Source organism: Piliocolobus tephrosceles, chromosome Y, assembly GCF_002776525.5.
Source record: "Piliocolobus tephrosceles isolate RC106 chromosome Y, ASM277652v3, whole genome shotgun sequence".
NCBI lineage: Eukaryota > Metazoa > Chordata > Mammalia > Primates > Cercopithecidae > Piliocolobus > Piliocolobus tephrosceles.
In genome coordinates, this window is record NC_045456.1 from 20,034,836 (window position 1) to 20,046,066 (window position 11,231).

The 11,231-nt window shown below is 45.9% G+C and overlaps 1 protein-coding gene across 1 annotated transcript in view; it reads left to right on the forward strand.

Moving 5' to 3' along the window:
- LOC113223394 (CD99 antigen-like) overlaps positions 1-9,549 on the forward strand; it is a 30,666-nt gene extending 21,117 nt beyond the window's left edge. The window contains exons 10-11 of the mRNA XM_031935001.1: positions 6,531-6,587; positions 9,095-9,549. Coding sequence (XP_031790861.1) covers positions 6,531-6,587; positions 9,095-9,120 — 83 coding nt within the window. The 3' untranslated portion in view covers positions 9,121-9,549. The remainder of the gene's footprint in view (positions 1-6,530; positions 6,588-9,094) is intronic.
- The last annotated feature ends 1,682 nt before the right edge of the window (positions 9,550-11,231 follow it).

Below are 11,231 nucleotides of genomic sequence, written 5' to 3' on the forward strand. Positions count from 1 at the left end.
TGTCTCTACAAAAAAAAAAAAAAGGTAAAAGATTAGCTGAGAGCCACCACACTCAGCTAACATTTTTTTTTTGTAGAGACACAGTCTTGCTATGTTGCCATTACTTTTAATGGCAAAAACCACAATTACTTTTGCACCAGCCTCCCTTCCTCCCTTCCTACAGATTTGAGTTTGTGGCGCTTGGGTTTCTCCTGGTTTTTGTCCACATGATATGAAGGGGCCTGTTTAAGCTGCTTCTCTCATGCACTCGGCGTCTGTGACTTTGCATCTGGGTGTGTTGGCTTCACGGAGGACCTGGCTCAGACCACTAACCGCACGGAGCCTGACCGCTTCCCACAGAGCCCAGCTTCCGTGGTTGGCACGGGATGTTAAGGATGCCGTCCTTTGGGTGTGGTGGCTGGTCCTAACGCTGTGATTACCAGGGTCCTGGGCTCACAGTGGCTTTCTTGAGGCTTTGACAAGATAGGCTATTGGCTCTCCCTGCCTCCTTCTTTCTCTTCTTCTCTGCCTTTGTTCCTTCCCTCCTCCTTTCTTTCCCCCTCCCTCCTTTTCTCTCTTCCTTCCCTGCTTTTCTCTTTCTTCCTTTGCCCTCAATTCTCCCTCTTTCTTTTCATTCTTTTTTGAACTCTCCCTCTTTCTTCCTCCCTCCCTCCCTTCCTTCCCTCCTTCTTTTCCTCCTTTTTTCCTTTTTCTCTCTTCCTTTTCTCTATCTCTTCCTTTCTTCCTTCACTTTTCTTCTTATGTACCTCTTTTCTCTCTCCCTTCTTTCTTTCCTTCCATCCCTCCCTCCTTCTTTCCTTTTTCTCCCTCCATCCTTCCTTTTTTCTCCCTCCATCCCTTCCTCCTTTCCTTCCTTCCTTTTTTCTTCTCTCTATTCTTCCTCTCTTCATCCATCTCTCCTTTTCTTACATGCCTCTTTCCTCCTCTCTCCCTTCTTTCCTTCCTTCCCCCCTCCTTTCTTCCTTCCTTCCCTTCCTCCCTCCCTCATTTCCCTCCTCCCTGCTTCACTTCCTCCTCTCTCCTTTCCCCCCTCTCTCCATACCTCCCCCTTTCCTTTTTTCCAACCTCCTTCCCTCCTTGTCCCTTCCCTCTCTCTCTGCCTTCCTCCCTTCCTTTCCCCATCCCTCCTTCCTTCCTCCCTCCCTCCTGGCCTCCCTGTTCCCTGCCTCCCTCCCTGCCTTCCTCTGTGTCTCCCTGCCTCCACTCCTTCATTGTGGTTTCTGCTTCCCACTCTCACACTTTGAGCCTCTTTTCCCGTTACCTCCTTGCTCAGAGCAGCTCTTTCTATCACCTCCCTGCTGCTGGGGGCCCCAGCGCACAGCAAAAGCAGACCTAGCACCAGTTTACTTTTTTTTATTATTATTATTTTGTCTCTTTCAACCTTCCATTTCAGATGAGCTGAAGACCTAGGGGTGAGCAGAGAACCCAGCCCAGGCCTGCGGAGCATCCTGACCGTAATCGTTTTATCTGCTAAGATGCAGCCTTAAAGCAAACCCTTCCATCTGCCACTCCCCTCGCCCCGCTAGCAAATTCCCACCACGGTGGGATTCTCACTCACATGACAGATTCTCTGCCTTCAATTCCATATGCTTTTGCCTTTCTTGATGCACAGAAGCTCATTATAGCAAATCATATTTCTGCACAAGAGCTTCAGCAAATGAAGAGAAATACAAATATGTTCTTTTAAACGTAAATGTAACAGGGCAGTGACTTCCATGTTTTAATGAGTTTTGTCCCCAAGTCCATCCCTGCCAAGGGAACAAACTGGGACCCAGGGTGGCCACCCTCTTCCCTGCAGTATCCTAGTTACGCTCACTCACGTCCTAAGGATTTGACTTTCCAGGTCATGCATGGATTTTTAAATCTTCAACCTTTTCAGCCCTTGACTTGCATTTCTCACTGCACTTCCTATGAAGCGGTTCTTAACTCTTTCTGTGATCAGTGTTCCAAACAGGTGCACATCTTGGTTCCTAGAAAAACAAAATTCATATGTTGAGGAATCACCCAAACATCTCCTGATCTTCACACTCTAAGGCCTGTTGGGAATTGCTGGGTGGTCAGGTCCCTATTCACATGTCTGAGCACAGAGCCTCTCCGGGCGTCGTCTTCAGATTCTCCCATATGCCTGAAACACACATTGTACCTGGATTTTCCTTCCGTTTCTGAAGTCCACCGACTTGTTCTTCAGCGTAATCGATTCTTTTTCTTTCTTTTACTTCTCTTATTTCTTTCTTTCTTTCTTTCCATTTTTTCTTTCTTCTTTTCCTTCTATTTATTTTACTTTTCTTCTTTGTTATATGTTATTTCTTTTTCTTTTTTTACTTTTCTTCTTTTTTCATTTTTCTTTTATTTCTTTTTTGAGATGAAGTCTCACTCTGTTGCCCAGGCTGCAGTGCAGTGGTGCAATCTTGGCTCACTGCAACCTCCACCTCCTGGGTTCAAGCAATTCTCCTGCCTCAGCCTCCTGAGTAGCTGGGACTATAGGCACACACCACTACACCCAGCTAATTTTTGTATTTTTAGTAGAGACAGGGTTTCTCCATGTTGGCCAAGCTGGTCTCGAACTTCTGACCTCAGGTTATCTGCCTGCCTCAGCCTCCCAAAGTGCTGGGATTTACAGGCATGAGCCACTGTGCCTGGCCCTTTTTCTTTTTTCTTATTCCTTTTACTTTTTTTGTTTCTTGTTTCTTATTTCTTTTTCTTTTTCTCTTATTTCTTTTTCTTATTTGTTTTCCTTTTTGCATTTTCTTTTTTTATCTTACTTGCTTTACTTATTTTTCTTTTTTTACTTTTATTCTCCATTTTTCTTCATTCTTTTCCTCTTATTTCTTTGACTTTTCTGATTTCTTTTTTTTTTTTTCTTATTTTCCTCTTTTTTCATATTCCTTTTGCTTTTTTCTTATTTGCCCTCTTGTGGAAATGAGGCACAGCCTCCCTTATGGTTTAGCCGTAGCTCTAGCTGAGCACAGATGGTTTGATCCTCCTGTGTTGGGGCACTGTACGGTGTGAGGGCACAAAACCCTGACCCATATGGGTCTGGTCACCTCACAGAGGTCACCTTTACAGCCCCCCACTCTTTGAAGGATGTGTCCCAAGGTGTCTCAAGTCTGATGCAATGAAAGCTGCCCCCCAGTGACCACAGGACTGAGTCCAAAATGTCCTGTGTGTTTCCCAAAGTGTCTGTCCTAACACCACTTAAAGATTAGCCACTGCTAGACAGCGATCCTCAGGTATATGGTCTCAGGATTGGTCCCAAGTGCATGGTGTGTGTGTGTATAAATATATATTCACAAAGCATAGGGACCCATTAAAGGCATATTACTTTGCTTAATGGTTCTAATAGCTAAAAATGATTTCTAACCTGAAAGAAAAGCACCATGAATTGTTTGAAGTTGACTTGTCAGATGTGGCGTGCTTGGTCTAAGTTTTGACAGGAAGAGTACGTGGATGGGGGTGTACAGAGCATCTCATGAGACCAGTTCTCCTGAGAGGTCCGTGATATTGGAACTGTTGCCCCAGATGAACTTTGCCCTTGTAAGACTTTATTCTTTTCAATTGACTTTTTCCCTCTTTAAAACTTGCCAGCTTTTATGTAGTGTTTTATAAAATTACAGGAATAAAAAGAATATCTTTTATGCTTTTTAACCAGTGAGGGGGGAAGGAGAAATTATTTGTCCTCTGAAATGAATGCACGTTTTCAATTTCTAGCCAGGACAGTTGGCTGCAAAATGCACCCGTGTTGACAACTTGCCACCAGCAGAACAAATGACATTTGTGCTGAACATTTTCAGATCGTTTCAAATGTTCTCCTCTTTGGGGGTTTTTCCTCTCTTTCTTTTTCTTAAATCATAGAACTTTGGCCTCTTTATGTGGGAGTCATTTAGTGGTTAGGGAAGAACGGCTGAAACCATGAGTTCGTGTAGTATAAACTGGCGAGGCTGCCTCTGCTGTCATTAAAAGTTACGCTGCTGGCTCGGCACGGTGGTTCACACCTGTAATCCCAGCACTTTGGGAGGCCGAGGCGGGCAGATCACAAGGTCAGGAGATTGAGACCATCCTGGCAAACACGGTGAAACCCCGTCTCTACTAAAAATACAAAAAATTAGCCGGGTGTGGTGGCGGCGCCTGTAGTTCCAGCTACTCGGGAGGCTGAGGCAGGAGAATGGTGTGAACCCTGGAGGCGGAGGTTGCAGTGAGCTGAGATCACGCCACTACATTCCAGCCTGAGTGGCACAGCGAGACTCTATCTCAAAAAAAAAAAAAGTTACACTGCTGCACCATACAAACGTGTCCCTTTATGAAGGCATTCGAACCACAGATGGGGCCGTTTTACAAATAGTACGGTCTTTGTGAGTGGGAAATGCATGGCCACAGATTCGATGAGCTGCTTCTGCCGCTTCCCTTTGTGTTGAAAACGTGGGTGTTCCTTCACACCAACACTGGAAAGAAATAAATACCTATAGATCTGTGCATCTCTTACGCGTTTCCAATTCTGTTGGCTTATGCTGTGCGTCGGAAAAGAAGCGACACCGACAACATTTGGGGAGATGACCCTGTTTGCATTGTGGCATGCTTGAAACATTTTTTAATAGAAATTTGGGAATAGAGGGCCGGGCACCATGGCTTAGGCCTGTAGTCCCAGCACTTTGGGAGACTGAGGCTGGCGGATCACGAGGTCAGGAGATTGAGACCATCCTGGCTAACACGGTGAAACCCCATCTCTATTAAAAATAAAAAAAATTAGCTGGGCATGGTGGTGCATGCCTGTAATCCCAGCTACTCTGGAGGCTGAGGCAGGAGAATCGCTTGAACCCAGGAGGCAGAGGTTGCAATGAGCTGAGATCGCGCCACTGCACTCCAGCCTGGGCGACAGCGAAACTCTGTCTCAAAAAAATATTAATAATAATTTTAAAAAAAAGAAATTTGGGAATAGAAACAAGACTGGGAAAAAATGCTGGAGGAGGAAGAACACTGGGTACACAAGACCCCTCGGCTCTCTTGTCCTTTGATGGCTGGGGCAGCTCTTAGTGGTCTGAGTCCTCACTCATCTCACTCTGCATTCTGGGGGAGGTAGAAGGCGGGGTAGGAGAGCCAGTTCAACCTGAGAAGGATGATCAGTGCAGGGTGGATAAAGGAAGAAAGTCCCCTTTCCCCAGGTACTGAAAAGATGCTAATCTGCTGAGATTCTCTGCATTTATTTTTATTTATTTTAATTTTTATTTTGGGACAGTCTCGCTCTGTCACCCACGCTGGAGTGCAGTGCCATGATCTTGGCTCACTGCAGCCTCTGCCTCTTGGGTTCAAGTGATTCTCCTGCCTCAGCCTCCCGAATAGCTGGGACTACAGGTGCACGCCACCACGCCGAGCTAATTTTTGTATTTTTAATAGAGACAGGGTTTCACCATGTTGGCCAGGATGGTTTTGATCTCTTGACCTTGTGATCTGCCCACCTGGGCCTACCAAAGTGCTGGGATTACAGGTGTGAGCCACTGTGCCCAGCCTCTGCATTTATTTTTATTTATTTATTTTTATTTTGAGACAGTCTCACCCTGTCACCCAGGCTGGAGTGCAGTAGTGCGATCTCAGCTCACTGCAACCTCCACCTCCTGGGTTCAAACGATCCTCCTGCCTAAGCCTCCCGAGTAGCTGGGAGTACAGGTGCACGCTACCACACCCAGCTAAATTTTGTATCTTTTAGTAGAGACGGGGTTTCACCATGTTGGCCAGGCTGGTCTCGAGCTCCTGACCTCAAGTGATCCACCTGCCTCAGCTTCCCAAAGTGCTGGGATTACAGGCGTGAGCCACTGCGCCCAGCCGTCTGCATTTGTTTGATGAGTTTGGGGGCAGTTATTAAGAATCTTATTTTCATAGATGCATGTGCTTTTTTTAATATATGTATAGAAAGGGCTTCCATGTGGGTGTTCCTCAGTGTTTAGGGAGAAGAAAGCAACCCTTAAAATAGAGGAAAATAAAGCTGCTTGGATTACCCTGTTGAAGTTTATCTCTGCCTGTGCCATGCATGAAAAAATACTGGCAGCTGGGCGCCATGGCTCATACTTGTAATCCCAGCACTTTGGGAGGCCGAGGCGGATGGATCACAAGGTCAGGAGATCGAGACCATCCTGGCTAACACGGTGAAACCCCATCTCTACTAAAAATACAAAAAATTAGCCGGGTGTGGTGGCGGGTGCCTCTAGTCCCAGCTAGTTGGGAGGTTGAGGCAGGAGAATAGTGTGAACCCGGGAGGCGGAGCTTGCAGTGAGCGGAGATCGCACCACTGCGCTCCAACCTGGGTGACAGAACGAGACTCCGTCTCATAAAAAAAGAAAAAGAAAAAATACTGGCAAAGTCTTCACTTAGTTGAGTGTTAGACTCCATATTCCCAGTGGGTCTTGGGGTTCAGAACTGAGTGCTCTCATCCAAGCAATAGGAGTGTCAACCTCAGGAAAGCCCAAGTATTCTGTGTGTATTTTGAGGAGAGGGTTCTCTGTTGCACTGAGCCTCTCTGTGTGTTTTCTTCTTGTTTTCAGCAGAACAAGGGGAGGTGGACATGGAGAGCCACCGGAACGCCAACGCAGAGCCAGCTGGTAAGAAGGACGGGGAACAGCGGTTCGCACACGTGGCCAGTGTTCCCATGTTATCTTCTCCATGCTCTCCCATCTTGCTGTCCTGCTCACATTCTCAAATTTGGTTGCATGGCTTTGAATGTCTTCCTTTATGTCTCGTTGCTTTTGAGGGATACTTTCAAGAGACAATGAATGTATAAACTTCCTAGGGCCTGGGCTTTCAGGGAAGACCTATGTGTGCCTGAGTCTCTGTTTAACAAAATATTAAGGAAGTTTTCCCAGGAGTTCGAGACCAGCCTGGTCAACATGGTGAAACCCCGTTTCTACTAAAAATACAAAATTAGCTAGGTGTGGTGGTGGGCGCCCGTAATCCCACCTACTTGGGAGGCTAAGGCAGAAGAATCACTTGAACCCCAGAGGTAGAGGTTGCAGTGAGCCGAGATCGTGCCACTGCACTCCAGCCTGGATGACACAGTGAGACTGTTTCAAAAAAAGAAAGGTCCAAGTGGCACACGATTGTTGCGTCATCGGGAAGTCCACAGCTGGCTGGCGTGCACTGGGAATTAAAAGTCCTCCTGAAATGTATCTCCTGAAATATAGCTTGTCAAGTTTTGCTGTCAACCTTTATTTTTGTTGTTAGAGATAGGGTCTCACTTTGTCGCCCAAGCTGGAGTGCAGCGACACGATCATAGCTTACTGCAGCCCTGACCTCCTGGGCTCAAGGGATCCTCCCACCTCAGCCTCCTGATTGTCTGGAACCACAGGTGTGCACCACCATGCCCGACTGATTTGTTTTTTTATTTTGTGGAGACAGGGTCTCACTAGTTTGCCCATCCTGACCTCAAGCAGCCCTCCCACCTCAGCTTCCCAAAGTGCTGGGATTCCAGGCGTGAACAACCGCGCCCAGCCTGCTATCACTTTCTACAACTTCTCTCAACCAGATGGAAAATGTGGTTAAGAAGAGACTGTTTAATTCGTGAGAAGCCTCTCAGGGTAAAAGGCATTTTGCCATTAGAAGCACTTTTGAAAATGGCAAGAAAGACATTTCTGTGTGTATATATGTGCGTGTGTTTTGTCTTTCATTTGTACATAATTGGAACCTTCTCATTTGCCTGAGAGATGCAACGTTTATTTTTAATAGGAGCTGTCAAATTGAGATGTATTTTTAGTGAGATGATTTAAAGTATTTTAATTTTTTTTCTTTTTGAGATGGAGTCTCTCTCTGTCGCCAGAGTGCAGTGGTGCGACCTCTGTTCACTGCAGTGCCCGCCTCCCGGGTTGAAGTGAGTCTCCTTCCTCAGCCTCCTGAGTAGCTAGAACCACAGGCACCTACTGTCATGCCCCACTAATTTTCTTTCTATTTTCAATAGAGACCAGGCCTTTGCCATGTTTTCCAGGCTGGTCTCGAACTCCTGACCTCAAGTGATCTGCCCACCTTGGCCTCCCAAAGTGCTGGGGTTACAGGCGTGAGCCACCGTGCCTGGCATTCAGTTTTAAAGATAGAGACTTCAAGAAAGTGTCTCGCCAGACGCGGTGGCTTATGCCTGTAATCCCAACACTTTGGGAGGCTGAGGCGGGCGGATCACCTGAGGTTGGGAGTTCGAGACCAGCCTGACCAATATGGAGAAACCCCGTCTCTACTTAACAACAATAACAAAAAATACAAAATTAGTCACGTGTGGTGGCACATGCCTGTAATTCCAGCTACTTGGAAGCCTGAGGCAGGAGAATCGCTTGAACCTGGGAGGCAGAGGTTGTGGTGAGCCAAGATTGCGCCATTGCACTCCAGCCTGGGCAACAAGAGCAAAACTCTGTCTCAAAAATAATAATAATAATAAAAGAAAGTTAGTGTCTTGTTGACTGCTCTTTCGAGTCAGGGAAAGATGTTTAGAACAAGCTATATCTTGAAGAGAAAAGAAAGATTTCCTCTGCTGCCCACTAATGAAGTTGTCTGGCTTCGTTAGCCAGTACATTGGTATATATGTGTGGGGCCCTCGTTACTTGAAGGGCTTGGCATTCCAGTGTTTTCTACCAGCCTGTTTGGAAGAAAAATACCATTGTTCTTAGTTCCTTCTTCCAAATCCCAGCTTCTCCCTCCAAAATAATTTTAAGACTGACATGCAGAATAAAGTTTCCAAAACTTAAATGAACGGACCAGAAAATCTCAGCCTGGCATAATTGCAAATCAATAAAAACTGCACACTCTCATTTAGAAGATTTATTCTTCCATTTGGTAAGTTATAGGCATTTGTTACTGTCTTGGTGACGTCGTTAGTGGAAATTGCCTTCTGCCGTTTTCCTTCTGCTTTTTCTGCAGTATCCTTTTTTTTTTTTTTGTATGAATGGCATCATTCAATGAAATTGATTGAATTGATTGAGAGTTAGGGTTTTGCTTTTTCGTGATGAGTTTTGGGCCCATTTTTCTTATGCAGAAATAAAACCACCAGCTCCTGAAAGTTTTAGGAACTGTGTCCACGTGAGTGCTCAGGGAACTGGGAATGACTTTCTCTTCTCTCTGTCTCTCACAGTTCAGCGTACTCTTTTAGAGAAATAGAAGAATGTTGGCAGAAACAGCCCAGGCGTTGGCGGCAGGGTTAGAACAGCTGCCTGAGGCTCCTCCCCGAAGGACATTTGCGTGAGAGCAGAGTCGGAGGCCTTCTGTTCACGGCGGATTCTTTGTTGTAATCTTGCGATGTGCTTTGCTTGTTGCTGGGCGGATGATGTTTACTAACGATGAAACATCCAAAGGGGGATAGGCACTTGGACCCCCATTCTCCAAGGCCCGGGGGAGAGGGGTTTCCCATGGGATGTGAAAGGCTGGCCATTATGAAGTCCCCGTAACTCAAATGTCATCCCCACCGAGGCACCCCCCGTCCCCCAGAATCTCGGCTGTTTACAAATCACGTGTCCATTGAGCACGTCTGAAACTTCCCTGGTAGCCCTGACTTTTTTTTTTTTAATTAAAATAAGGTAAGCCCTTCAATTTGTTTCTTCAATATTTCTTTCATTTGTAGGGATATTTCTTTCTCATGGCAGACTAATAAAAAGAAATTAGAAACCAAGTGCTAGCTCTTTCTTTCCAAAATGTCTTTTTTTACTTAAATGTTTTGCCGTGGGTGGATGTTAAAGAAGGCTGTGGTAATTTACAGGATGGGTTCCAAGTTCTTTTTCTGGGGCTTTAAGGCAAATTTTCAGCCTAAGTGCTAGCTCTTTCTTTCCAAAATGTCCTTGTTGGGCTCTTTTCCTTTCCCGTGTCCTGCCACATTGGGACGGGTACTCTTCTGCACCCAGATCCTCCCAGCCAGATACTCTTCTCTATCCAGATACTTTGTTTCCAGATACTCTCCCTGCAGCTAGGTACCCTGCCCCGAGTCCAGATACTCCCTGCTTCCAAATACTCCTGTATATTCAGATACTCGTCTGAATCCAGCTATTCCCTACATCCAGATACTCTCCTCCATCTAGATAGTCCCTGTTTCCAGATACTCTCCCTGCAGCTAGATACCCCCTCGAGTCCAGATGCTCCCTGCTTCCAGATACTCCTGTATATTCAGATACTCGTCTGAATCCAGATACTCCCTACATCTGGATACTCTCCTCCATCCAGATTTTGGTTTATAGCCAGGTGCTTCCTGCATCCAGATACTCCCTGCATTTTGGTACCCCCACTGAGTTCACATACTCCCTGTGTCCAGTTATTCCCCTGAATCCAGATACTCTATGAATCTAGGTACTTACTGCATCCAGATACTCCTTACATCCAGGTACTCTCCTCCATTGAGATACTCCCTATATCTGGATACTCCCTGCATCCAGATGTTCCCTTTCATCCAAATACTGTCTTCCATCCAGATACTCCCTTTCATCCAATTACTCCCTTCCATCTAGATACTCTCCTTCATCCAAATACTCCCATCCAGTTACTCTCCTCTATCCACAAACTCTCTTCCAGATACTCTTCTTCATCCAGATACTCCCTTGTATCCAGGTATTCCCTGCATCCAGATGCCCCCTGCATCCAGATACTCCCATCCAGGTACTCCCATTCCGTTACTCTCCTGTACCACATACATACTCCCTTCCTTCTAGATACTCTCCTCCATCCAGATACTCCCTTTCATCTAGATACTTTCTTCCATCCAGTTACTCTCTTATATCCATGTATGCTTTTCCTTCCACACACCCCCTTCCAGATACTTTCCTCCATCTGGATACTCCCTTCTATCCAGATACTCCCTCCCATGCAGTTACTCTCCTCCATCCAGATATTCCCTCGTATCCAGGTACTCCCTGCATCCAGATGTTCCATGCATCCAGATATTCTCTGTATCCAGCTACCCCCTGTATCCAGGTACCCTCTGAGTCCAGATACTCCCTGCTTCCAGATACTTCCCTGCATCCAGGTACTCCCTGCATCCTGATACCTGCACCTAGATACTTCCCCATGTTCTCTTGAGTTTCATATGGGTTGAATATCACAAATTTACAAACAGTCTGTCCAGTCTTTACACAGTGTGGAACTACTTCAATGTGAAAGCTGGGTTTAATGTGGGGGTAACATAGCCTTGTGGCTGAGAAAACCCTCATACCCTTTCTAACAAGTTGGGATTAACCAAAAGCCTGTTCTCTTCTCTGCAATACTTGACAACTTTTCCACATTGAGAA